This window comes from Bos indicus, chromosome X (genome assembly GCF_029378745.1).
Source record: "Bos indicus isolate NIAB-ARS_2022 breed Sahiwal x Tharparkar chromosome X, NIAB-ARS_B.indTharparkar_mat_pri_1.0, whole genome shotgun sequence".
In the NCBI taxonomy this organism is placed as follows: Eukaryota; Metazoa; Chordata; class Mammalia; order Artiodactyla; family Bovidae; genus Bos; species Bos indicus.
The window spans coordinates 111271437-111299360 of record NC_091789.1 but is presented as its reverse complement, the minus strand read 5'-3'; the positions used below and the strand labels follow the sequence as shown (position 1 = coordinate 111299360).

The 27924-nt window shown below is 57.1% G+C and overlaps 1 protein-coding gene across 14 annotated transcripts in view; it reads right to left on the bottom strand.

Moving 5' to 3' along the window:
- Positions 1-27924, bottom strand: part of BCOR (BCL6 corepressor) — a 118972-nt gene that overhangs the window by 24634 nt on the left and 66414 nt on the right. For 4 of the 14 annotated variants that reach the window (XM_070784387.1, XM_070784385.1, XM_070784388.1 and 1 more), the window contains exons 1-2: positions 19668-20370; positions 1094-1219 (exon numbers count right to left, since the gene is read on the bottom strand). In XM_070784387.1, coding sequence (XP_070640488.1) covers positions 1094-1179 — 86 coding nt within the window. In that variant the 5' untranslated portion in view covers positions 1180-1219; positions 19668-20370. Of the gene's footprint in view, positions 1-1093; positions 1220-18240; positions 18440-18884; positions 18974-19667; positions 20372-20626; positions 20708-21210; positions 21233-27924 lie in introns of those variants that run through there. The other 10 variants (XM_070784383.1, XM_070784379.1, XM_070784378.1 and 7 more) reach the window with 7 other exon arrangements.

Genomic DNA, 27924 nt, shown 5'->3' with positions numbered 1-27924 from the left:
AAATCACAAATATGTCCCTGAGTTGGGTAAGGTAGAAATTCTGCACAACTATGTCTCCTTCACGATTGTTTCTCCACACAGGCTGGGCAGGGCTGTCTGGGCCCTGCAGTCCGAGCAGACCCTTATAAGCTCCACCGGAGGACAGGCGTGTGGGTACAATGGCCAAAGCCAAAAGGGCAGACCTGGAGGCTAAAGTCTATGGGCCAGCCATGTCAACCATTTCTGTGTTACCCAGGAGGACAGGTTCTCAAAACTTTTCCCCAAAGTTAGGCACCACGTCCTATGAAACTGGTTTCCATGGTGATAATGAAGCCATATTTGACGGCCTTTATCAAAATGATGGGGGATACACACAAATATACAAATGTTAGCCGCTCCAGAGGAAGAGGCCACACATCTGTGCCAGGCTGTTGTGGCTGCCCTGAGACTTGTTATCAGAGAGCATCGATAAAGAAAGTGCTTGGTGCCAACTTCCAAATCCCCAGGATAAAATCGCTGACAAACAGCAGAGCAAAGTTTCATCATTACCCCGAAGAGCAGCTTCAATTATCTACTGCTTAGCTGCCCCTACCCCACACTCCCAAACTACTGATTAGGAAGCATAACAGAACTGTTGGGTGACTGAAACCAGGAGCCGGTGGCCTCGCCAAATAGGCGGCAGAGGATCTGGAGAAACCCTGGGCTTCCATGAAATGAAGGGTGGCTTTTGCCCCATTTATTACTGAGCAAACTATTTGTTTTAAAAGCACATCGAATGCCGATCCACCTGGGCCCACACTCCTGACATTTAGAGTTAAAGCAGCATATAGACTGGGATTAATTCTCCTTCATAAATATGAAATAATAAATTAAGGACGAAAGAGCACTGAAAGGCCGCTTTAGGGGCTAATCTCTTAAAGGGCGGCAATGCTTCGCTGAGCCGGGTTGCCTGTTAAAACTGTAAATCAAGGGCTGCCAGCTAGGCAGGAGATCTCCCCCCACCACCCCCCTTTGGGCCCACTCTGGCTGTGAGGAGGTGAAGGGGGGCTCTGCTTAGGAGCCCCAGGGAAGGACCCGCATGCTCCCCAGGCCTCAGCCAGACCCATGCATTCACCTGTCGTCACTGATTCCACACATGCGGACCCTCTCGCTGTTCATCCAGCTGTGAACGTTCCCATACAGGGGGGTTGCTGAAAGCATGTCGTCTTCTTGGATGGCAGCTTTTCTTCAAGCGTCTAGTCTGTTTAACAACAACAAAAAAAATCCCAGGAGGTTGAATGAAAAAGAGCCAAACAGGGAATGAGAGAAACCCTCTTTCTAGGCAAATTCATATGGAGTGTGGAATGCACACTCGGGAAGGTAGAGCCTGCTTGGACGTTGTACAGACGGCTGGGAGTGAAGGAGTACGCCTGACCCAGGGGTTCAAGGAAGGGGATGGAACTTCCCTAGCAGGAGGCGCCGGGGATGTGGACGGCCCAGCACCTTGGGGCCCCATCAGTCAAGGTACAGCACATGGCACCCTGCACCTGCCATTCTCCCTTCCCCTTTCCCAGCCTTTGGAGAACACACTTGCATAAAAAGCGGCTGGTGGGGGATCCCGTGGAGCCCCACACTGATTCTTCTTGGGGCTGAAAGGATGGGGGAGAGCGGGTCGGAGGTGGTGGGGGCGGAATAAAAGACACGGCAGTCCAGTGCGGCAGCCCAAACCACGACTCATTTCCAGGGCTGTGGTGTGCACGACTTACAGGTGGAGGATTAAAAAGTGTCAGTGGGCTGGCAAGCCACCCCACCCGAGCCCTAGATTAGATTAAGCCCCAAACCCGGGTGGTTTTGCCTGGGTGGTTTGGCCTGGGAGCTGCAGAGGGAGGCGGCTGAGTAATTCAATGACGCCTGCTCGCTGGGGACAAAAATCATTAGCGAGCGCAGAAGTCTTAGCAGCCTGGGCTGTTGGGCTCCGGCAGCGAGCCGCTGGCACTGGGGGAGCGGGCAAAAGCCACCCATTTCCCATCCACTGGGAAGGAGGGAGGGGGAGGCGGCACCTTCCCCCCTCCTTACCTTCTCTGCCCACCACCCCCACCCACATCACATTCTAGTTTGCTGCATGAGTGAAGGGTCAGGACAAGCTGCATTTTATTAACAGGATTATCACGGCGCGTGATTTATCCTCGTGCAGGATTTTAATTGCTCTTTGGAGGTTGAGCCGTTTCTTTTGACTGCGCTTCAGCCCATATCCTGCTGTTAAATGCTGGGTTAATAAGTAGGGGAGCCTTTAATGCCTGGGACCGATGGCCCTCGGCAATTCCCCCAGCTCGCACGCTGCCTTGTCCAGGCACCCCCCAGCCACAGCCTCTGTACACCGGGACCCAAACCTGAGTGTGAAATCCCTGGTGTGCAGCTCATGGGGGAACTTTTCTTTCTCCTCCCTCACACACCCACCCACAGTTTCCGAAAGCCCAAATGTTCCCTAAGTCGACACATTTCCTTTGTTAGCAGGGAAAAATATGCAAATGATTGCTTTTACACTTTCGCACAGGGAGCTAACTGCCAGGTTGGTTGGGTGGGAGCCACTAGGACTGGGGAGCACCTGGGAGACCCCAATCCCAAAGCCAGGCTATCCCTCTGGGTTTCTTTGTCCTAACTCGGGCTTTTGTCCACCAGCATCCCTCATCAGCCCCTATACATAGAACACCGTCTGTTAATCAAGAGCCACGCGTGCAGACACACACCATGCATAGTTAGAGCTCAACAATAAAGCTGGGAGAGAGACAGCAATCTCCCTGTGTGTCCAGCCTGGTGGGATCCTGGAGAGGTTATTTGTCTACAAAGTGTCCCTTTCTTCAGGCAAGCTGGGACATTTCCAGGAGGCTGGCTACAGCGCCCCAAAGACAGACTCAGTCGGATGCAGGCATTGAGGAAGGTTCTGAGGGGGTCCACAGGCCGTTCTTCTGTGTTCCAAACGTGCACATCAAACTGGGGGTAGGCCACCACGAGAGAAGGCTCACTCAACAGTGTGTCCCCTCTCTAACCCCTGCCACCCCTTCTAACAAAAGGAAGACAGGTCTCAATCTAGAAGGTGGAGCAACATTCCTCAGTGCAAGTGTCCTGGCTGCGTGTCATGATGAAATTCGGACCTTACACCAAAGGGTCCCTCTATCAAACCCTTAAGAACAGGATGAGGGGAAGAAGCGTGTGTGCCCTTGAAGCCACGATCGTCTGGTGTTCCAGTCTTCAAAAGTTACACCAGCTGCCTCCTAAGAGCTTCTGTTAGTTGTCACCTGGGGACAAGGGCCTCTGAGCACCAGACTGAGGAAATAGGAAGGCAGTTGCCACAATCACCCTACCGAGCCCTTCACCCACCCCCAGGGCCTGCAGCCCCCTTCCCTTGAAAGGGTTTTTCTTTGGAAAGGGCAGCCTGAATTTAGTGGGTGAGGTGGACAGAGTTTAGAAGAGACAACCTGGGATCACAGAGTGCTTTCAAAGCTTCTCCCCCGCTCCAGGTCTCGTCTGGTTTTCAGTATTAATACTGCACAGATAAATAACACCCTGCATCAGAATGAAGTGTTCTGAACAGCACAGGATCAGATGGAGGGCTGAGGCCCAGAGCACGGTCCAGTGTCACAGGGGTGGGGGTGAGAGGAAGAGGGGTGAGGCCCAGTATTGGATCCTGCTGACTACACCTACACACACACACACACACACACACACCCCCCCCACACACACTCTCTCTCTCTTATAATCTTTAGCTGCCCCATGAACTTTTTGTGAACTGTTTAAAAGTGGAGGTCTGTTGAACAAACAGCGGCGCCACTGCCAGCCATAATTTCATTGCAACGAGCTAAAGACTTTTAACTCTTCAGGTTCCTGGCCAAAGATGGAGCTGCGCAGAAAGGGCCATCGAGCCAGGGCCCTGCCCGGCGCGAGGCCCTTCTCCAGAGTAACAGCCCACATCCTGGGCAAAGGCCAGACTGCTTACACCCCCCATCACTGAAGGACGCCTCCCCCCATCTCTCTGGGGTGGAGAACCGACGAAGGGGATCTTGGGGGTAAGGGACACATAGATGGGGCAGATAGGCAGTCATGCTCACCCCACTCCACTTTTAGAAAGAGCTACGGAAATTGTTGGAGAGATGAGGTCTTTCTTTTTAACTGAGGAAAAGTTCTTCAAAAGTGACTTCCCTGACCCTTGGCTGTGGGTCACGGTGAAGGGGGCAAACGATGTGATTTGGATGACAAAGAGAGCAGAGGCTGTGCTGCTATATATAAGATGTGCATTCACCCTTATTTCTCAATGACCACCCCACCCCACCCCGGCCTGGTCTTCCACAGGCAGGCTATGCTTCTGGCAGTGCCAAGATGTGTGAAGTCAGTCATGAAAAGCACTTTACAAGCACCAACCTGTTTCCAGAGCAAGCTGCTAAGCTATACCTTGGCTCTGGGTTTTAATCCTTTTTTCCAGTAGAGGAGAGAAGGGGCAAGGATGCCGGAGAGGGATAGAGGGAAGGTGGCCCAGAGAAGGGGTCAGCCCAGGAGACAAGAGTGTCTGGTTTCTGGAAGAACAGACAGGAATTGTGGTGGCTGCCTGCTGAACACCCAGCTCTGGGAGAGACAAAACAGCCACCCCGCGTGGAGGTCTCTGGCTTTGCGTCTGAGTGAAAGCACAGGAGAGCTTGAGTCTCCCTCGACAGACTTGGGCCCTCATCTACTCCAGGAGTCAAGTTATGATTACCCCCAGCATGGCCTGGACACTGGGGAGAAGAGCCTGATTGACAGAAAGAGGTCAGAGGGACTACGATTAGGAGCTGTCACTCCCACCTTGGCATCCTTGAGTTGGGGGCACCTTGGCACTCTATGAAAAGACACATGGGGGAACACGGGCCCTGAGCTGCACCCCACCACCAGTGGTCTGCCAAGTCCTGCCATGAAGATACCATTATGCACCGAGGAAAAGGAGAGAACTTTTTTTTTCCTTTAAGGCCGAGTTCCCCTGGCAGACAACAGACAGGGTGCCAAGGAAGGAAGGAGCCGTGGTTGTTGAGAGGCCAGCCTGAGTGCAGGGAGGGGGGCAGCACTGGGCCACTCTTGGCACCTCTCCTTTCTCTCCACCACGCTCCTCCTGGCACCGGGCCACTTTCCACTGCCTCCGCCCTCGAGGCGACGGATGGATTGGTTCAAGTCTGCACATCAAGCTTGTCAAGTGGCACCGACAAAATGCGAAGCAGCACCACCACATTGGCCCCACTCTATGCCACCACCACCAGTGCCCCTTCCCAGGGCCTCGCTCACTAGGTACCCCTTAATCCATCAGGCACTTTTCCAGTCAGTGGCCAAGGAGGTCTGGACAGGTTTGGGGGAGCACCTGGTCCAGAAGACTGAGTGGACATCAGGGACCCCAGGCAGCATGCCGTGTGCCATGGTCGTCTGTGGGCTGGGGACCTTTGTGGGGAAAGGGACTCTCTCACTGCATGGCCAGTTCTCCATGGAGGATGCGCTGAAAGCACAATCACCACTGCCTTCCCGCTCTCTCGTTCACAGCCTGTCTCTGGGCAGGTGGCTGAACCTCTTCAGCCTCGGTGCCCTCATCTGTAAATATTTGGCACCCTGTTTTTCAGAGGATTAAACTGCACTCAGGACTTGAGTTCTGCCTGGCAATAGCTGGTGCAGGCCCAGTCTAATGCCATTAAACAGCATCTAACTCCACTAAACATACTATGCAACAAACCCCCAGAATGGCTGCGTGGTTCCTTTGTGGCGGTGGGGAGACTGAGGAAGGAACACAGAGGGGCCAGGGAGGGGTGACCTTCAGCAGGGCAAGGGGCCTTCATGGAAGCTCGCAGCACAGGAGCCCTTCCTGGGGCTGTTCCAAGCCCAGACTGAGTCACCCACAGGCACTTCTCTATGGGTGTCAAGGAAGGGAGGGGTGAAGAAGTTCCTATTTTAGGATGGGGGGGCTGCTTGGATGTGGGAGCTGAGAAAAAGTGGTCCAGGGTGTGAGGCCTTGGGGTGAGTCCTCCTGGGTTATCTTCCCCAGTGTGTGTAACAGTGGGGAGAGGGGAACCCCAAGGATGCCTCCCAGGTCAGGGGAAGGTTGCAGGTTTCCAGGGGTATGGTGGAAGGAGGTCGCAGGCTGGGTCCTCCAGCCTGTACAGGGGTGCTGAAGTTGGGGTGAGGGGGAATGGGAGGAGTGATCCTGCCTGCCAAGGTGTTATCTCTCCATGCACCCTGCAAGCCTCCGGGGCATCCCCACTCCTGCCCCAGGTTTTGCATTAGTAACAGACAGCACTGCTGAGGGCTAGCAAGGGAGAGTGGGGGGCGGGGAGAATGAGAAACTCGCGGCAGGCCCTGACCTGCAACACCCAGCACCTTCCCCGCCTTCCCCCAGGGCGCCGGGATAGAGCCACTCGGGGCAGTGAGGAGTGAACTTGGCCAGCAGCAGCAGCAGCAGCAGCGGCGGTGGCGGCGGCGGGTGGTGGGGGAGGGGCGCCCCCTCCCGCGTCTTGGCCCGATAGGTCGGCAACAAAGGAATTTTCTCTCCCACCGCACACACACCCCGTGCGGCTGCGGGCTCCTCTCAGCTCCTCTGCCAGGTCCCTGCGTCGGGCAGTGGCCAGCACACATCCCCGCCCTCGGCCCCCGCCCAACCTTCCAGGAACTCCAGCTCTCTCCACTAGCCCTCCAAGACCCCGCTTCACACCTCGCCTGTGCGCATCTCTGGGCTCTCCCTTTCCCAGGCGCCTGCCACTGAATCTCGACAAAAAGCAACTTTGGGTGGGCACACGGAGAACCCAGAATGTGCGGTGGAACTCACCAGGGGACTGGGCACTGGAGACCCCAGCGGCCATCGTCCTGGGCTCCCTTTGGCCAGTCTGGAGTGTTGCTCTCCATGGATGCTTCCCCCCATCTCCCCTGATTGAAAGACGCAAGCCAAGTGCAGCCAACTGTAAAAGGGGGCTGGGGGCTTGAGGAGGGGGGAGGGCACCAGCAAGGACCAACCTGGAGAGCTGCTGCCAATCCGGGAGTGCTGCCCACCACACACTCCCTTTCCCACACAGCAGAGCCATGGGGCAACCCCCCCACCCCGGTCGGCTTGTGGAACTTCCCCTTCTGCCCCGACGCCATGCCTTGGCTTTTTGTCCCTTTCACTTTCTTTCACGGTGGTGCCACACACAACAACCATGTGTGTATGCAAGAGGGGCCCCACCTGGAAGCGGGTGTCCCCCCACAGGAGGCAGCAGCCCAGGACAGGAAACCTAGGTTGAATGCAATCAATCATCCTTATTCCTCTCCTTCTGCCAACCCACACCCCTCCCCCACCCCACACCCCCTCCAGTGGGGTCCCTACAGGGCTGGGTTCCCAGCTGGAGTCTCCCCCAACCTGGAGGCAAATGCAGAAGAACCGATCCATAAGGTTATTAACAGCAGCTATCATTAGTACACACAGAAAGCACAAAGGAACTTTTTACAAATAAAAGATGCAGAAAACACAGGGTCCCGCAGTCTGCACCCTGATTCCCTGCTGATTGTGTGCCGCCTGGGAGTCCTGGGAAGACTGGGGATGAGGGTCAGGGGAGGACAGGGGCTCCCACTTTCTTAACAAGGAACAATAGGAACCCCATGTCTGCTACTCAATCTTGGAACCAGAATGCCCCAAACAAAGCTGTGGGAAAACTGCAGTAGACGTGGGGGCCCGTGAATTTTTGTAGCTGTTCAGAGCTTAATTACTCCTCCTTGATCCGTGGGACTAGACACGACACCGCCAAGGTTAAAATGCCCCGAACAGCGCCGAGCAGATGTGAGCGAGCTGGCAGACGCGCAAATGAGGCCTGCCTCGGAGCACGATAACAAGTGACTAATACATTGCATATCGTTGAAAGAAAATTATTTTTCTCTAATTTGCATTTGCTTGGGGGAAAAAAAAAAAAAGCCAACCAGAGTCCCTCCTCACAAGCACGAGTCTAATCCTGGAAATACAGCCCGGCTGCTTTAAGAGAGCTGGAAGGAGGGAAAGACTGCCAGTGTTTTGGCGTTGCAGGCTTGTTTATCTTTCCGCCTTTCCTCCAAGGCGAAACTCGTTTTGCAAGCAACATTCCTACAGAAAATGGCACACGTCATAAAAAGAGACCAATTTATAGAACTGGCACCGAAGTTCATGTATCATTCCAGAAGTATCTCCCAGCTCCCCACTAGGGAACCCAACTAGATGTAGAAGTCCACATTATAACTCCAGGCGGGGGGTGGGGGGGTAAGGTTTGAGGTGGGAGGGGGGATGAAATCATCATTTGCAGATATCCCGAAAGCTGTACACCCAGGAGGCCAAGTCACACAGAAGGGCAGGATATAGAATTAAGTCAGCTCTGAATGATCCTCCAGAGCCCCAAAGGCTTCAAACTTGAGGCAGGGGTGGGGGGGGAGCTGGCCCCAGGACAGCCCAGGGGCAGGCCCAGCCTCCTGACCATCCATGCCCCTTGCCAGCTTGGGCTCCAGGACCGGCCTCTGGCGGGGGGGTGGGGGTGGTGGTGCGGGGGGGGATATGGCTGCCACCCACCAACTGTTCTGCCTCCCACCCTGGCGCCTCCCTGCATTGCCTGGCAGAGGACCAGGGAAGGCCTGCGGCTGTGGGCATCTATCTAGTTGATTAAGTCACAGAGTGGGTGGCGCTGTGGGCAGACCTGAAGACAGTGGCGTCCTGCAGCTTAGAGGCAAGTGCGCTCTTAAAAAAACACAGCAAGGCAAAGGGACGTAGGTAATCCAAAGCTTTGGGTCCTGAACCTACACACTGGTGTTGCCAATCCAGGAAACAGGGCCCAGTGCATAGAATACAGCAGCCGCCTGTCTCTCGAACTTGTCTGAATAACAGGGCCATTTCAGAGGAAGAACAACGGCCTTCAGAGCCTCTGCAATTTCCAGAAAGCCTTCAGTTAATAATACATTCTTTCCAACAGGCTTGCTTTAGGGCGGAAAGTTATTTTCCCAAATCTTAACAACCCTGTCACAAGCCGCTGAGGCCCCAGGCCCCAGGCAACCCCTCCAGACAGCTGACACTCATGACCCTGCAGACCTTCTCCTGCCACCTCTGCCTAACAAGTTCCCTAAACCACAAAACGCCAACCAGCGCGCCCGTCCACCCAGGTCCCGGGAGCCAGAGGGCCATGTGTCCACGGGGTGGGGATGGGGCGCCGCTGCCAAGGGTTGTCTCGCCTTGCGTCCGAGGACGCCCCGGCCAGCAAGTGGCGGCCACCTCTGCGGCTTTCCGTGGGCCTGCATAGTGCGCGCTTTGTGTGAGCGCCGGGGAGGCACAGCGCTGCCCGTGCACCAACAGCTGTCACATTATTTGCACTCGCTGTAAACAGCCTTCACATTCCCCCCTTACCACATAGTTAAAGCCAGACTAACAATCCACAGTTAGAGATCAAACCAACAACAGCAGTATTGTGTCTGCCTTCGCTGCCTTCGCACCAAGCCCAGCAGCTGGCAGGTTTCTCCGGAACAAGGGACCCCCCCTCCCCCCAACCCCTCCGGGCTCCAGCCCAGGCTGGCCAAGGCAGTGCTGCGTGTGTTGCTGCTGATTGTTAAAGCAAGAGAACACAGCCATTTCGAGCAGAGTTCGGTGGGGTTCACCGGCTCTCTCTCTTGAGTTTCCTCCTCCAGCTAGTGGCTCGGGGCAGTCCCCCCCCAATCTCCTCCGCAGGGAATAAAGGTTGTTCAGACTCCCAGACTCTGCTCAGCAAAGCGTGGGCCAGCCTGGGGTCCTGCAGCCCTCTCTACCGTGTCCCAGATGAAACGCAGCTTGGCCCCATCTGCAGCTCACAGCCCCCTTGTGTTTCTGGAAAACTGTCCAAGCCCCTGAATCCTGACTGGTCGCCCCACTGATCAGAATGTCTCCTTTATGATTTTTGGTTAAGTCGAACATTTCCATAATCGTCATTATTAGCGCAAATTACACGCCTAATCGGTCCTTAAATAGATTTTAATTAAATAATCATACAAGGCTCATTTTATGACTTAAGAAAGGCATTACTTTTCGTTATAAACTTTCTACCAGGATATAGAATAAGGATAGCAGACAAATACTTAGTCTCTGAAAAGCACCAATAACTGATGGGCAGCGTACTGGGAGGGCAGACCCAGCCTCACACCTGGAATCGAAGTGCAGACTAGACACACCACATCTGCCCAACTTTCCTCCTCCAAAGCAGGACTTTGTCTTCTCTTTGGGGCCAGACGAAAGGAACCCCCAATGCTCCTTTTGTCCCTGCCCGTCTAGAGCCCACTTCTCACCACCCTCATCTGTTTTCCACCCCTCAGTCCGCTGAGAGCCGCGGTGGAAAGCAGGCAGGCTGTGCTTGTTAAATGCTGTGTAAAATGCTGTTAATAAAATAATAAATACAAAGGATGGAGGCTGCTGGTTCCATGGGTGTTTTGACTGGAAATGCCTTGGCACTTGTCATGTGTTTATGGGAGGGCAGACAACTCTAGGATTTACATAGTTTGGACATTTCTGTACTTCATTTATTCTTTCTTAAATGACGTAGGCCTAGAGCTATTTCAAGTTTGCCTTTGTACAGAACTGTTAAATGCCTAAGAGTTTCTCCAATTAAACCAAGTTTTAAATCAGACCCAAGGCTGGAACGGACTGACTCGCCCCACTCCACCCCTCAGCCCAAGGCTGGAGAAAACAAACAGACCCTCCACAACAATCTCCTGGCCTCTCTCTCCCCACCTTCACCACCCACCCCCTCCACGGAGGGTGGGGGGGTGGCGCACCTAAGGGTAAAGGTTAAGGTGTCTTCAGAATTACAGGCAAGGTCCTGGCTACACACTCTGGAAAGCACTGCAGTTGGGCACATCCTGGCCATACTCTAACCTCTAAAATAGTGAGCTAAGATGGGGGGAAAACTGCTGGCCTGGTAAAACCCACTGTTCGCAAAACAATGTCAGCAAAGGCTGGGAGGCATTCTTTAGAGAGGGACCAGGGATTCATGCCTACTGAAGCTCTTTCAGCACAAAGGCTTTTAGGGGAAGAAGGGAAGGGGGGGGTGGGGGAGAGTAAGGGAGGGCTCCTGTTTCAGAGCAGGCATCCCCAGAGAGTCAAGAACCAAGTGTAGCTTCAATCAAACGCTGACTTCCCCTCTGGGAGTCGAGTAAGAAACCTGATCACAGTAGCTTACTACCGGCCTGGATCCATACAGGTCTGGTTTTCTTCTCATGCTAGTAATTTTTTTAAATACATATCGATATAAAAGAAGCAATCCCTGGCAGACTTTATTGAAAACCACACTGAGACCTCATAACATCCGGACTTAATCCCTATCAAACAAACCACAGCACCTCTGGCCTCTACAGCGGGCCAGACCCTCTCACCTCTTCCCACCAGGTCTCTCGTCCAGCTGCTGCTGTTCCCTCCCCCAAAAGAATGAGGGGAGGACTAACCAAAGAGCACCTAGATACTGGTTCTGGAATCAATTCCTAACCATAAAAATGATCCCACTCCGGCAAGGGGGGGGAAGAAAAAAAAAAAAACCCAGCCTTTTCATATGGAATCCTTTAAAGCCCAGAATGTAAAGAACTGTAACAAAGGGAAAAGAGGAACCCACCAAGACAGACCTGGAGAAAAAGCCTCGGGAACACCCTTGGAGGGGAGCTTAACCAGCAGGTTGGTCCCCTCCAAGGTTGGCCTAAGCAGGTGGGAGGGAGGGGGGTGTGTCCTCAGGGAAAGGAGGAAATGGAGAAGCAACCTATAGGAACCTGACCAGTCATTCAAAGCAATTACTAATCCTCAGGGCCTACTATGTGCCCAGTAGTCTTCTTTGATCCTAAAGGTGGATAATTATTCCCAGTCTTACAAATGAAGAAACTTACTGAGGCTCAGAGGCCATAAATAACTTGCCCCCAAGGTCACACAGCTAGTAAAAATGGGCCACGGTCAAACTCAGTCCTGGAGTTGCGGAGAGGAGCCAAGTATTGGTCAAACCGTGCCATTTGGAATTACCAAGAAGTTCGGGAAGCTTTCTCGGCCCTTTTACTCCAACACAGGGTAAAAGGATAGCACTCAGCACCTAGGAAACTCGATCGACCAGGAGCCTGCACCCTAGTTTCTCCTACACTGAGAAATCGCTCGGTCCATATTTAGTCTTTCCACTGACATCCTACACATGGCCCTGAACTGGAACACCCCAGTGTGAGGCCAGGGATCCCCACAAGGCTCCACACACTCCCCCTCCAGGAGACCAGAACAGGCAGCAGAAAGTGGGCGCTAAAGTGCTGACACCTGGAACTAGAACTAGGCTTGCCACCCTAGTTTTGCCACATGGAGCAATAAATCAAGTTATCTAGGTAGAGCAAAAGCCCTTTGGAAAGAGTGCCTACACCTACCTTTCCTAGGGACCTGAGGACCAAAGTGAGCTGGGGAGGGAAACTGAGGGGGAAGTGGCCAAGTCCAAGTCCCAGCTGGCGGCTGGGTTTATCTTTTCGTTGCCCAACTTCTCATCCAAGAAGCGCAGTGTCAGCGTTAAGCACCTCCTTCCCACCCTATCCTCAATTTCTGGGTCTGTACCGGGCTTTCAGATGCTCCAGGAACTCTCCACACCCGTTGCCACAGATGCGGCCGGCTTCAGGACCAAGAGCCGTCTCCAGCTCGACTCGGTGGGAAGGTGAACAGGCAGGAGCGCCGGACACTCAGCCGCCCCTGTGGCTTTCCGGCCACGGGCGGGATAGAGGCCACGGGCGGGTGTCTCTTCCAGAGGCCGAGGCTCCGGATGTGCGAAATGGCTCCCGGAGCCCCTGGGGCGGGCCAGAGCCTCGGCCACGGGAGGGATCGAGGCGATGGCGGCGCCGGGTCCTCACCCCTCTAGCCAGCCGAACACGCCCCGGCGGCCCGGCCGGCCCTGGCTCCCGGCCAGTGGCTTTCTCTCTTTTTTAAACTTTCCGGCCTTGGCGATAACTGCCAATTGGGGCAGGATTTCCAGCCCCCGCCTTCCCTCCTCCACCTTCTTGCAGGCCCTTCCAGCCTCCAGGGAGACGACCCCCAGCCCCGGCAGACCATCCCCGACCCCCACCTCTTGGGCCACCTGAAGAGAGCTTCCGGAAGACAACGGCGTCGGGCCGAGTCTGGAGCTGGTCCAGGGAGGAAGTCCCGCAGCCTCCAACGGTCCGAGCCTGCTCGCGGCGTGGCGCGCGGGTGCAGAGCCGCCACCTACTCTACTTCTCTCAGAAAGACCTGACGGCTGGGGGGCGGGGGGTAGGTTAAAGGCCTGCCTTTACAAAAATTTTTAAGGCTTCAGATCCAAGAATTTTGCGTGTCCTTGGGCATGGCTGTGAGCGCTCAGGTAGAACAATAGAAATGAGGGGTGCCGGAAACGGTTCAGGAAGACCCCTCTATAGCCCTATAAACCTCTCCCTCCCCCCCCCAGCAGTTACTATTAGCATTAAAAGACCCTAGTGCCTTCAATGCAGTAGTGCCGGTTTATAACTTTTTCCCCCGCTGGGTCCCCATACCCTAAACAAGCCCCCTCCTCACATTTTGAAATCACCAGAGCAAAGACAGCTCCCAACTCTCTGAGGTTCCAAAGCTTCTCACCTGGTCTGCTCCTGGCACCCTGACCTGACTCACCCCCATCCCCCCAGTAGTTTCTCCGGTTTGCACCTAGACAATAAATTTAGTTTAATTTAGCTTCCGGTCTTTAATTTTAGCAGGTCTCCTTTTTGCATGCAAATCAATATGGCAATTACCATCTAAAAGCTCGCCCAGCCCCGGGTCAATGTAAATTGATCATTGTCCGCCTTCCACAAAATAACACCGGGAGTCTGTGGTGCATAATGAGATTATACTGGAAACTGTCTTTTAGATCACAAATTATATTTTATGCTGTCAGGATCTTCTCCTAGCGGACTTCCCCGCTAATCACGGGGCGCCGGAGCCCGTGGGTGCTGAGGGGCAATGGTTGGCAGGGAGACATGGCTCTAAGGAATAACTAAGTGCAGGGGCTCCCCCCCCCCCATTTCCAAGATCCTCTACTGGGGGCAGGTGGAAATGAGCCTGTAATGGGAAAGAGGGCCTTCTACCAAAACGTTGCGGGAAAAGCTCGTTCTTTAATTCTCATCCAACAAAAAGTCAGCTACCCCTTGCGGAGAAACACATGGGGGGAAACCAGCCTAAGCCGTCGGTCCTGGGCCAAGTGCTCGAGACACAGGAGGCTGGGCCGCCCCGGGGACGGCGTGAGGAGACATTCCACTCCTACCCCGGCTGTTACTCAAGCGGGCGCCACCACCTAGGCCCCGGCAGCGCAGCCAGCCTTGCAAACAGACGGAATCTTGCCGGCCGGACTTTTGGGTGAAGCAGCCCAGGCGGGCTGGGGCGGGCCTCGGCCTCCCCTCCCCAAACTGGGCGAGGCACCGCCAGGCCCAAACCGTGTGAGCAGACGGCTGGAGACCTCCGAGCCAGGAGAACGTCCCTTCTCGCGGAGAGCAAGGCCCTCCCGCCCCGGCGCGGCCCCCGGGCCACGGGTGTGACCCTGGAGCCTAACAAAGGGCCTTCAGAGCTCCTTTCGGCCTCGGACTGGCGGGGGAGGGGTGGGCCCGCGGGGAGGGGGGCGGCGCGGCGGCCCAAGTGTACCCGCACGCCCCCTGACCCGCCGTGCCGAGTCAGCCGAGCCCGGCGCCCTCGAGGAAACCACCGAGGTAGCTTGATCGAGGCCGCTGGGCACTCCCCAGGACCATTCAGGGGTTCGGGCGGCTCGCGGCCGGCGAGCCTCCCTCCCAGCCCCGCGGCCCAGCCCTGCCCCGCCCGACCCAGCGCGGGCTCCACCCGAGTGCGGTCTTCCCAATAAAAGCTGGAATTCCCGGCTGGGCTCAGACAAAGAGGGACCGCGGCAAATCGACGCCGCGGGCAAACCAAACCCAAGCCTAGTTTATGTGCACGTCTGGGGTCACAGAGGCGCCTGCTAATCCTCCCTACCGAGCAGGCCGTCCCCGCACGGTCTCCTCCAGGAAAAGAAAAAAAAAAGCATACCTCCCCTTGATTTTGCCCAGAGGCCGAACTTCGCACTTTTTTCTGTTCACTAGACCCTGTGCGCCAACCTTAGCAAACAGGACTTAGAGCAGCCCAGCATCCCTTCCTCCCCAGCCAGGAGTGTAACGCTTACTCCTAGTCTTCCTCCACCATCCATCCTCTCAAGGTCAAGAGCTCAAAAATCTTTTAGAAATCCTCCAACCTGGTCAAGACATACCTTCTCCCCCACTCTGGCTTGGAAGAAACTATAACCAAGAAGCAATCTTAGTGACTGAGGACCATCTACCCTTAGCTAGGCGCCTCTGCCCTCAGTTTCCTTCTAGCCAAGACACGTTATTTCTCGGTAAATGAGTGTGTGAATGTGGTTGTGTGGCGCACATTTCCGTGCCCTGGTCGGTCTCCCTGGGCAGGAAAGTCTCCATCAGGCATTGAGGAGTTTTTGTCATTCAGCCTGTGTATCTAAGCGTGGATGTGTGCATATGAATGCTTTTTGTGTTTCCAAGTGACCCTCTTCACACCTTTAAATGGGCTTTTGTCTCTGGAACGAACTTACAGAAATTCTGCCCCAGTTTCCAGCTCAACAAAGTCTGGGATTTTCTCTCCTAGAATCTCGCTCTAGGTCTCAGTATTTGCATATCCATGTTTACATTCCTCTTGGCCAGTTCTTTATCTCTTCTGTATCTCTTGTTCCGTGTGGGCATCGGAGCCCAAGTGTCTTGATTTGTCTCAGCACATGTCATTCAGGCACACATCTTAATCTGTGCATTCCTGTCTAACAGTACACCTCCCCACGACTTACATTCTTGCTTTGCCTATAATGTGGTTCATTTTCAGACCAGACCAATGTTGGTTTGTAGTTTAAATGTACCTAGAGGATTCCCCTAAGATTACAATCCCTAAAAGGGAGAGGAAGGGGGAAGGAGAGGAGCATGACTAATGATTCATTTTTATATAGAGTAACCTACCCGCCTATCCACCTCTGCAAAAGCTAGACCAATGCCTTCAAGAGTTGTATTAAAATTTTAGACCAATTCAATGTTGAGTCCCCTGTATGTGTCCATACATACATTGCACACATCACTGTCCAATTCCTGTTTGGACGCTGTCTCCCTGAACATATCTGATCTGAACTCTCCACAAGTTAATGGTTAAAAGTGTCTCTACACAGACAACTCAAGAACCCTTTTGCTCTCTCCCATGCATACCTGCACACATGGGCCGAGCATTTCAGGCTTGGGTCGGCAGCAGTTTCCGTCAGAGGCCCCACCCCACTAAAGCTCTGAGCAGACCTTTCCACACCGGGCCGCTGGGAACATTGAGATCTAACCTCTGCATCTCTCAAACTCACTTCCTTAAGTGAGGGGTGCCCATTGTGTGTGTTCACATCTCCCCCATTAAGAAGTATCGGGTCAAATTAGATCACCTAGCAGCTGCGTCTGGTTCGTCGAAGAATCGAGCCGGATGCACCAGGATGTCAGCGTGCAAACACAGAACAGAAAAAGACAAACCCTGGGTCCAGACTCCCGCCCCCTCCAACCTCGAGGCTACTTTGCCTCCAGGAATTTCTACTAGACTCCCCACCCCCACTCTTCCCTTCGCCTTTAGAGGGTTAAGAGAAATCCTCGCAGCCTTCCCTTCACCCTTGGTCGCTGGGCCCGCAGGGTGGCTCGCTCACTCGCGGCTCACGGGAGTCTGCTGCCGCCTCCGCGGCCCGCCCCCCCTTCCGTCCTTCAGCCGGGAGGGAGCCTGCATGCCTGTCTAGACCGATCTATCACAGGCACACCAACAACACCCGTGAGAGCGCCGAGACCCTGCCGGGGTTCCCCCTGCCCGCACGGCTTCCCGGCGGACCGAACCCTGGAGCGTGACCGCACCGGCGGCGGGGTGGGGGTAGGAGCCTTCGGGCGCGGGCTGCCCCGAGCGCACCGCGCTGCCGCCCCGGCCCCCAGCGCTCCCGCCAGCCCGGCTGCCGGGACACAGTCACAGCTCTGCGCGCTGGGCAGTCCTATTTTTATCTTGTCTAATCCCAAACTGGGCGGGGAGCACAGGCGTCGTGCTTAGAGAACAAGAGATAGGCGAGGGAGGCGGGGAGGAACAGCCAGGCAGCTACGCGAGCGGGAGCGAGTTAAAGACACAGTCGAGGCGATCGAGAGCAGGAAGAAAAAGCGGGCTGCGCTGGGCCTCGGGGCTCCGCACGCAACACGCCGCCGGCGAAGTTACACTCGCCTCCCCGCCGCCCCTCGCCGCCAGTCCTTCCCCACTTCCCAGCGGCGCTCCCCGCAGCCCTGGCCGCGGGGCCCCGGCCTGTGTGGGAGGCAGAGGCCCGGCCGGCCCTGCAAAGAGCTGGAGAGAATCGCTAATGAGCTGTGCGGCCCATTGATCCGGAGAACACTTCCTAATTAACTCTCAGTCACCTACTGGTGACAGCGCCTCAAAGGACAGCGCTGGGGCCATCCAAGCCCCAGCCCCGACCTGCCTGCCGAGCGCCTGGCGCCCGAACCCCGCGCGCTCCCCTCACTACCTCAGGCCAATCCCGGTGAGTGGCGCCGTCAACCCGCATACTTAAGGCCGGCCTCGGATTAAACCTGGACGGCATATTAATCACCACCATCTCCACCCTTCCTCCACGCGGTGAAATCATGGCCCAGATAAACACGAGAACCACCACTGCAAAGCCCAGAGCAGATAACAAATCGGGGGTGGAGTGGGAAGGGTCGCTATGCAAACGTATTCTCCAAGTGTCCACGTACAGGAGTCTCGGAGGCCGACACTTAAAATGCCTTCCACACAAGCAATTCTGTTGGCAAAACCGAATCCAACACCTCGTAAGGATTGATTTCGGCCCGCGGTGTCCGTTTCCAGTGCCACAGGAAGTGTCAGATGGCTAGAAATACTCAAGTCTGTCTGCGTTCACCACCCACCACCTTCTGGGGTGGGCCATTTCCTCCGCTTTTTTATTCCCAAGTCATTTAAAAGATTTTTCTCCAGGAGGCTACCCCTAGAACCAAACAACACTTACCCCATCTCTGGCCTAATCTCAAAAAAAGGAAAAAAAAAAAAAAAAAAAAACAGCTAAAACCCAGAGCAGTCTAGTCTAGACACAGGAGGCTCTACGGATACCTATTTGAAGCGCGCTGGTTTCTTTTTAAGGTTTGTTTTTAAATACACATAACCCTCCCCCCTCCTTCGCTCTTCCATTCCCCCAACCCCCACCCTTCAGACGCCGGCGGCGCGCGTCCTCGCGCGCGGGCACTCACTAGCTGAAGATCGCGGACTTTCTGGGAAAGATTCATTAACAGCAAATTAAGCCTCGCCCGGCCTCGGCCTACACGAGGCCAGGCTCAGCCGTCTCAGGGACTGGAGGACGTGCCCACTCGAGAGTGCAGGCGGCGGGAAGCCCACCGGGACCACGCGTGCCTCGAGCCACCCTACTCCGCACACGGCGCCCCAGGGCTTGCTTGGTAAACAGCCGGCGCACGTCGCCGCCGCCCCGAGCCCCCGAGTTGGCGGAGGCTCTGCAGCGCAGCCGCCCGCCTGCTCCGAGCGCGGGCCCCGCGGCGCGGAGGCGCCTCGCCCTCCCCGCCTCGGCGGAGGATCGCGCCGTGTGCGCAAGTTCCTCTTCGCCCTCAGCCTCCGCGCCGCACGCCCTCCGAGCGGGACCAACTTCCTCCGGCCACAGACTTGCACACGCCCTACAGGGCTTCCCACCAGACTCGTAGCTGCCCAGGTCTAGCCCCCACCCCCTCGCTCTCCCTTCCCGCCGCCGCCCCCGCACGATCTACCCCCGCCCCTGGGGACTCACAACTTGAAACCAACCCTACGACTTCGTGGGGAGCGTGGGGGTGGACCAGGGTCGCAGATTAAAATTTTAAAAGAACATTTACAAAACAAAGCGTCTGACCTGGCGGGCGGGTGGACGGGCCGAGTCGGAACCCCTCGCTCTCCTCGATTTCCTAGTATTTTTTTTTTAAATCCACGTGATTCGCGCTTTGGAGCAAGCCAAAAAAAAAAAACCCGGGACTCCCCTCCCGTGTTGTGCGGCGGCGGCGGCAGCAGGTCGAGCTCGGCTCGGCCCGGGGCGCCCGCCACACACACCCTGCGCACGCACACGCCGTCGTTCCACGAGCAGGAACGAGCGGCCCCCGGAGAGGCGAGACGAAGCAGCGGCGGCTGGGGGTTTTTACAGTTCTTTCCCGAGTCGAAAAAGAAAGCAGACGGGAACCCGCCGCCCTCCCCTTCCTGCTAGCGAGCTAACGCCGAGCCGAGCTTCCCAGCTTCCAGCCCAGCTCCCCCCCGCTGGCCCCCCCACCGCGCCCGACTCGCGGCGCTCAGCGACGACCGCGCTCCCGCGCACACAGGCACACACTAGCTGCAAACTTCCACTCCGTGAACTCCCCGCTCTCCTCCCAGCCCCCCGGGAGGCGGCAGCACCCCCCCCCCCCCGCCGCGCCCCTCCCTCCCCGGAGCCCACTTGGGGCCGCTTAGGTTGGCTGCATTTTTAATAACTTATAGCTAGGAAATAAAAATGAAAGCGAGCAAAACAGCCAAAGTGAAGCGCGAGGCACAAGCTTCGAGGGGGTACGCGAGAGTCAAAAGAAACCACCCGCCGCGAGCGGAGGCCCCGAGGGAGGGGGCCGACTGCAGCCCGCCGCCTCCCCCGGGGAAAGGTGTTCCGGGCACTGACCTGAAATCCCCGGCCGGGGAGTAAGCAGAGAGCCTGCGATCCGGCGCTTTGAAGTTTTTCCCCGGAGCAGAGTCGAGGCGGCGAGGAGAAGCAAGGGGCGACGGGGTGGATGGGAACTGGTGTGCGGGGTTGGAGGAAAGTGGGGTGGCGACGTTGGCGACGGAAGAAGGAGCCGGGCCGGGGAAGCGCGGCGAGCAGCAAAGTTTGCCGTCCCCGGCTGCCCGCAGCCCGCTCGCGGCGCCGCGCTCGCTCGCCTCCCTCGCCGTCTGCTGCCAGCCGGCTGCCCTCGGGGTCGGCCCCGCCGAGGGGTGGGCTCTGGGCCGGGTGGGGGCGGGGCGGGGCGGGGCGGGGCGGCCTCAAAGCCTCCGGGCAGGTGGCGACAACCCCGCGCGATCCTCCGGGCTCCGGCGGCTGGGCCGGGCTCGGTCGGGCTCAGCAGCTCCCGCACCGCCGCTGCTGCCGCCCGCGCTCGGGCAGGAGCCCCAGCGCCATGTTGACGGTTCGCCGCGAGCGCCCGCTCGGGCTGGGTGTGTGTGAGTGTGTGAGTGTGTTGGCCAAGTCGTCCCTGCGCGGCGACAGCGCGGCTTGGGCTCCCCGCCCGGCGGCTCACGGGCTCCCCCTCCGCCGCCGCCTCGTTCCCGCTCTCGGTCGCGGCTCCGGCGCGTCTCCCCCGCAGCCGCCGAGCTCGGTCCACGTTCAGCGAGGAGCGTAGCTCTGCTCACCTTGCCGCTGGGAGCCTGGGCTCCGTCTGCCGCCGCACGCCGCGATCCCAACGCGTCCCCCCTCCCTGGTTCCCTCCTCTTCCTCCTCCCCCTCCCTCCGCCCTCTCGCCCTCCCTCCCTCCCTCCCTCCCAGCAGCCGCCTCCCCTCCCCCCGCAGGCGCAGCGCTCGGGCGACAGCCGCCCGCCCGCCGCCGCCTCCAGCTCTCGCAAGTTTGAGCTCCCCCAGCCTCAGCTCACCCTCCGCTGCGGCGCCTCGGCGGTGGGGTTTCGGAGGGGTGATTCCCCAGTAAAGGTTTGCCCGAGTTTCCCCAGCCGTCATCGATCCTCGGAGCGTTTCGCTTCTCTGGGTCCGAACCCCAGACCACTTGGGTGGCGCCCCCCCCCCCCGCCCCTTGCCCTCCCCTCCGCCGCTCGGACCGAGTTGGCTGCGCACACCCCGCCCGGGCGCGCGTCCTGGGCGAACCAGAGACCGACTCGGGCGGCGGCGGCGGCGGCGCGGGCGGCCGGCTGATCCTAAGCCGAGGGGATGGGGGCGGCGGGGGCGGCTCTCCCAGCCGCGCGCCGAGACTCCCCTCGCTACCCAGAAGGCCAGTGGAGGACCGCAATTACCATAAAGCGCCTCGCACTCCGCTCAGCCAAAGCTGTCAAACCCCAGTGGCAGCCGCCGCTGCCTCCTCTCGCCACCAGCTCTGCGCTCTCCCGGTCGCGCGTCCCCTCCGAGACCCAGTGGAGCCTGGCGGGTGCGCGTCGGTGCCCATCCCCACGTTGGGTCGCCCCTTCCTCCCGGAGGAGCCCCTTCCCATTTCGATGTCAAGAACTACCTTTAGACACCACCCTGAGCAACGGTGGCCGTTCCGCCCGAACTCTGCGCCCGAGTTCCCCGGACGTTTCGATTGTGTGGGAATTGTCTGGAGAGGCGGGGGACGGAGGAGGCAGCCCGTGGGGCACGAGGAGGCGGGGGTGGGGGCGGCAGGGGAGCGGAGATTCGCCAGAATTTATCCCCGTTCTCTTGCATTTCACAGTCTGCATCTCAGATGATTGGAGGGTCTGTCCTGGCCCCTCACCCCTGCCTCGGGAGATTATCTCCCGCGTTTTATTTTCCTTGGCAGGGAGCAACTTTTGGCTTACACCGTTCGCTCCATAAATTTCCACTCGGTAACGTCGTGCTGATCGGAGCTCGGCGGCGGCGTACAGCCTGCGCCCGCAGCAGTTCAATTCAATTGACACGTATTGAGCTTCTCCAGCGCACCCGGAGCGGCGCTGGGCGCGCGGGCGGGGGTGGTGGGTAGGGTGGGGGCAGGCAGGCGAGAGGGGGAAGCGGAGAGGCGAGGTTCCGGCCTCCCCGGAGCTCAGAGCCTCTAAGGCGAGCTGAGAAGCCCCAGTTCGAGAAGCAGGCGGGAAGGGATGGGAGTGGGGGGAGGGGTGTTCCGGCCTAACCGCACCCAGACCGCGGGCCGGGACATCACCGCAATAGGTGACCCACTCGGTTAATGGATAGGGTCTTTTTATGCTGAAGGTGGGGGAGTCTCTTTCCGCCTAAGGACAAGATGGTGCAAGCTCGATGAGAACATCAATCTGAAATGGAGGTGGCTTGTAAATCCACACGGAAAGTTTTAAAATATCCTGGAGTGTCTCCATACCAAAAATAATCAAAAGCATCTCAAATTGATTACTAAGTCAAGGTCAAGGCCAAAATCAGCTCTAGCTAGTAGATCCCTTTAAAAAAATTAGACTTAATCCTGACTATAGGATTGGTGTTAGGTGCGATTTTATTTATTCTGTTTTAGTTCTCAGTACATAGTTATAAAAACAGCTCTTTTCAAAGCAGAAGTGAAACATCTCTACCGTTTGAAACCTGAAACTTCAGGCAGAATTAAATCTTCATGCTCCAGAGCTGCTTAAAACAACTGATGCAAAAGACGGGCAGGCAAGTGCCCCAGTGAGCAGTCCCCAGCCCTGCGGGGCTGCCACCGCTTCCAGGACTCGCGCCTGCATAATAGAACGTATGCCTTTTTCTTCCCCGTCTTTCTGGAGGTGGATGTCTCTGAAAGCGAACCCACACATTTTTTTAATCTCTGGTAACAAGCAGAAAGACACCTGGACTATTATGCTGTAAAGCTATTTTTTATAAAGACATTTTAGGGCCAGACATTAAAAGTTATTAGACTGAACGCATGCAAGTTACAGACACAGCTGGAGAAAAGGCCTCTGGTTGTGTGTTGTAGCAACATTTCTTTTTGAAGCGACTCTTTTTATTCAAAACAAGTCTAAAATAACCAGGAAGGCTGAAGTTGGGTATTTGTGGGGAAACTCTCTGAATGCGGTTCAGAGGCCACAAGGAGGCAAGGAGGCCGCTGCGCCACTGTGGGCCTCGCGGGAGAGCTGGCCTGGGCGAGTTCAGAGCCGTGCCAGCCTCTTCCGGCTCAGTTAGGCTGCCGCAGAGACCCTGGCCCCTTGCCCGGCCACCTTCTCTCCCCTTCCCATGCCTCCCCAACTCTCCCCCACAGGCAGGGGCCTTTCCCAGAGTTAAAAGTTGCATGTAACCATCCAGAACTTTTGGAAAATCCAGGAACCAAGTGAAAACCCGGAGCCTGCAGCCTCTCTGAGTCCTGTGGCCTCCCAGGGCTGCTGACAAAGGGGCCTGTTTGTCTACCTTTAAAAGTCCTAGAGTTAAAAATGAATTGGGGAGGGGGCGGTGCTGTAAATGCGAAGGGGCCAGAGAAGGGCTGACTGTGGGAGAAATTTGATGCTGGAGACAAACAGACCAGTAAATTTGCCTTTGACGTAATTTGCAGCATTCACACACACACACACACACACACACACACACACACCCTTTTTAAGGAGTATTGCCTCCATGGTATCTTTGTGCAAGTTGGTGGGATTAAAGGGTTTCTCTTCCATCTCTGAGGGGATACATTTCCAACTCTGGGATTTTTAAAATATCTTATTAAGGGAGTCCTAAGAGGTATGAATGTATGTGTGAGGGAGAGGGGATTCATGACTCACTGGGAATTAAAAGGTGAGATTTTTCCTGAGGTGCTCTAAGGTGGAGGAGGAGTAGGGAGCTTACACCAATTGGCCCGATTCATTGGCATTGTTCCAGGGAGGAGAAGCAGTCCCATCTTACATCCCCACTCAGGAAGGGGCTCTGGGAGCTGGGGACACTGCGGAGCCTGCAGCGTGTGCGGGCCTCCTCCTGCTCCCTCCCTCCTCTGCCCTCCCAGGAGTCCCTGGGGAGCTGACCTGGGGGTCAGGCTGCTACACTCGGCACTCAGCAAGGGGAGGATTTCAATGAAAGCAGAGGAGGAGGCGGTGGCGGGAGAGAGCCAGCGAGTGAGCGCAAGGGAGGGGAGGCCGCAAAGGCAGCGGAGAAATAAAGAAATAGGCACAGAAAGGCGAGGTGCTTCCAACCGAGCTGCAGGGGCCACCCCCTCCCACCTGCCGCTGGTTCCCTGGGAAGGGCCTCCCAGTTAGAACCTATGGCTCTCGGGCACTCTCCTGCTGCCCATGCTATCCAGCGTCTGCAAATGGACTAGCAGGTTGGCTCTTCGAGGAGCAGGCCTGGAGCCTGGTTGCCCTTTTCCTGACAGGTTAATTGTGTAAGGCAGGCCAAGTCCTCTTCCACACCTTCATTCACTGCCCAAGCCCTAGGGGAAAGGCCATGCATCCCATAGTGAGGGTCCTACCTGGAGTTTGGGGGACCCTGGGATCCCAGCATGATGTGTGGGGTTTGTTTGTAACATGCATGTGGGGACTAAATTATAAAGCTTTATAGGCCCCAATGGGGCTCTTCAGCAGCTGTTCTCTTCTATGATGCTGGGTACTGAAATGGGTGGGATTGGGGTGATTACAGAGACTGTATTTTTATTTTATATATTGTGATCTACTTTAAGTATTTTTAAAAATACACAAACACCCCCAGGAACAGCCTTTCCTGGTCACTTTGTAAAAGAACTCTGGGCTTACCACGGGTGCCACTTAGAAGATCCACTGGTCCATCCCTCAAGCAAAAGGCATCTTTGTCCCAGGGATTTCAGTTAACTGGAAACATCTAAAGGTAGCTGCCTTCCCTGGTAGGAGTCTGCTAGACTTAGGAGTCTCCAGGTTGAAGATGGCTGCTCTATTCTTTGAAGGGTTATTGGGCCTCCTCCGGAGGAGGGTCCAGAAGGCAGGCCCAACATGGTAGCAGCAACTGCCTCTCAAAATTTCTGGTCTGGGCTCGATTTCAGGCTCTGACCAGGCACGGGTGGGTGAACTACCGTTGACACTGAGGGGGGCTTTCTGAGAAATGGGTGTTGGCGGCTTGGGGAGGCCTCCTCTTGCGTCCCACCTGGTTCGGGCTTAAGAGACCTGAAAGCCGCCGAGCTGGGCTAGATGCTCCTGTAGATAAACTCGGACGCCACGTCCCGTCCTGGCTGCTTATTTAGCGCGGTCTCTCCAGCTCATATTTTACCTAGCCAGGGGCAGTGAGTGGGAACCACGGAAAGAGGGGGCGGAGAACACCAACTCTTCGCTCGCAGACCCTGCAAGGCGGCTTTCGGCCCGAGACATTTTCTCGGCAGCTTCCCTCCACGGCGGCCGCGGGACTCCGCTGACACGCACCACCCCGAACCCTTTCGCGGACAGCACCCCGGGGACTGGAGGGATCCGGAAGGCTCCGCCAGCCCCTCGCTCGGGGCCAGAAGGGAGTACGGCCCAGCAGATGGAAACGCGGCGCTGGCCTGTCCCTAAGTACCTCTGGGCCCCCACAAAGTCGGGCACCGAGGTGAGTGGAGCTGGGCAGCTGCCTAGGGAAGGTCAGCCAGGAACAAAACTTGGGGCTAGCGCAGGGAGGGAGATTCCAAACGGCCTAATCCGGAGCACTTCCCCCACCCCTCCCCGATTCCCCCTCCGGGTCCACTCGGCTCGGCCTTCGCCCTCGACGCGCGCCCCCCTACCCCTGCATCCCAGAGTCTCCAGCACTTTGGCCACCGCACAGCCCCCGGTCGCGAGTGGGGGGTGGGGGGCGCTGGGTGGTTTGTGTTGCGAGGCCTGACAGAACCTTCTGTGTGCGGCGCTCGGAGGAGGCTAATGCATAATGCACAGCGCCTGGAAGCCCGGCCATTAGCGGCCTGTCGGTGACACAGACAAACGACTGAGAGGGAGGAGATCTAGCTCGCTCTGGAGTTTAAATATACCAGCGTGGAGGGGAAACGCCATGATTTAAAAGTGTGTGTTTGCAGACATTCGCATATATTTTAATGATTTCCAGCAGGCCATGCGTCCCTGCCTTGCATCCCCCTCCCCCAAACGGGGGTGTGTGCGGGGTGGAGGGGAGGAAAAGGCAGAGGGGGGGACGAAGGCAGAATGAGAGGCCTCAACCAGAGACCCACTGCTAGCTTTTGAGAGATGAAGGGAAGGTGAGGTTGGTAAACGCACGCAGGGCGGAGAAAGCGAGGCCTAGGGAAGCCACACGACCCAAGGCCATAACTAGATTTTTTTTTTTAATCTGGCCATCCAGCCTTCCACCCCGGACTGGACCTTTTCTGCGTCGTACTAGAAAGGCCTGGGGGAAAGAATAAACCCTGCTACCCTGGCTTCCCCCAAAGTGTCCACATTTTTGAATCTTCCCTTTCCACTGACAATCCTGAGACCTCCTTCCTCCCCGTTTAACACACCAGTGTTTTTTAGCAATTAAGGCGAGAAGGGGGTGGGGATAAAGATAAGCCAATTTTTTTTTCCGCCATGCAAGTGTGAAAGATAAGATAAGGCTAAGCTGAGGCAAAGCGGCTGCTTACAACCTCCCCTCAGCGATTCTGATCGGTCACTTCTTATCTCGCAAAAATGCTCCTTTCGAAAACTGCATCAAAAAAAGAAAAAGGCTGAAGGAAAGCATTTTCATTTGGAAGTGACATTTAAAACCCACCTCCTCTACACCAGCAACCCCCTCCTCATCCGCGGGACTCCCCAGGAAAAGTCGCACCTCGACTACAGGGTTTCAGGCTTTCTCGTGGGGGGCAGGATTACTAGTGTAATTAGGCTGAATAAAACCAGGGATGCGTGATCAGGAATTATCCTGCCTCCAACCCCAAGCTCGCGGCCGGGTTTTCCTTCTCTGAGTTCCTGATCGGTGTTTGTGTTTCATCGTCTCGCTCGTGTGTTGAAACTAAACAGGTAGTTATATTTGGGAGGGTCATATAACTATGTCAACACGAAGTGGTTGTTAATGAGAAATAATAAGAAACTCTGCTGATTTTTACAGGCCCCTGTAAAGGAAGGAAAAGGCGTCATGAGCCCCGGAACCTGAGAACCCTCAGCCGAACCGGACTCTCGAGGAGCCTTATAAAATCCTTTTCTCGCACAAAAATCTCACCAAGGGGTTTCCGGAAGACTTTGTTGAGGGAGGTTTCGGTATTGAACTCCAGGCCTGCAGAGCGGCCTGTAAATTTCCCCCAGCCCAGCCGCTGGCCAGATCGCGAACATCCAGGCAGGCACCCCAGGCCGAGTTGATGAGCCTCTGCGCCCACCTCCGGCTTAGAGCTCCCGAGATCCCACCTCTTCACCCCTCATCCCGGGTTTGCACCTCGGCGCCGGGCGCACACTGAGTCGGCCCCCTCCGGGCGCGACCTAAAGCCCGGGGCTAGCCGCGGCCGGATAGTCCCCGGGGAGTCGAAACCGCCGAGCGGGGAAACCCCTCCTCTCGTCCTTCCCCGAAAAGCCTGGCCGCGGCGTAGGCGCCGAGCGAGCGGGCATCCGCTGACAGCCGGGCCTCACGTAAGGCCCACACGCGTCCCATTAGTCAGCCTGAGTTCCCCTCGGGCGAGCCGTCTGGCGCGGCCCCAAGGCCGGGCGCGGGAGGGGACCGGGGTGCGGGGCCGCGGCGAGCTGGCAGCGGGGCGGGGGCGCGGGCTCTGCGGGGCCCGGCCGGGCTCGGTTCCGCGTTCCTGGGCCCGCGGGTAAGCTGAGCCGGCGGGGCAGGCCGCTCCCTGGCTGGCGCCGAGGCGCCGAACTGCGCTTCACGTGCCCGCCATATCAGCGGCGGCGGCGGCGAGGAGCGGGGGCTGGGAGGCGGGCCGCAGCTCCCGCGGGGTCTCCGGCCCCCGCCTCCCCCGCCCTGCCCGGGGCCGGGTCTGGACCACCCCGCAGCCCGCAGCCCCTATCCCCGCGCCGGCCGAGATCGGCGCTGCCAGACGCAGAGAGGTTCCTAGGGCGCCGTTCCGAAAGCTGCGCTGCGGCGGCAGCCAGAGGAGGGTGCTCCTCGCGGCCGCCCCGGGAACTTCCCAGCCGCCCCGCCGCCGCCGCCGCAGTCACCGGGACCGGAAGCCCTTGCGCCGCCCCGAGCGGCCTCCGCTGGCCCCCAGGGCTGTTCCAGACGAGGGCTAGTTGCGCGTCACCTTCGATCCCTCCTGGTCTCAGGTGGCCGTCCTCGCCCTGGAGCATCCCCATTTAAACCCGGAGGACCCTACTCGCGGTCCAGCGAGACCTTTCTCTATTTCCACCATCAGCGCGGCTCCCCCCGCAGCTGGGACGGGAGGGGCGCGGAGCCGCCACTC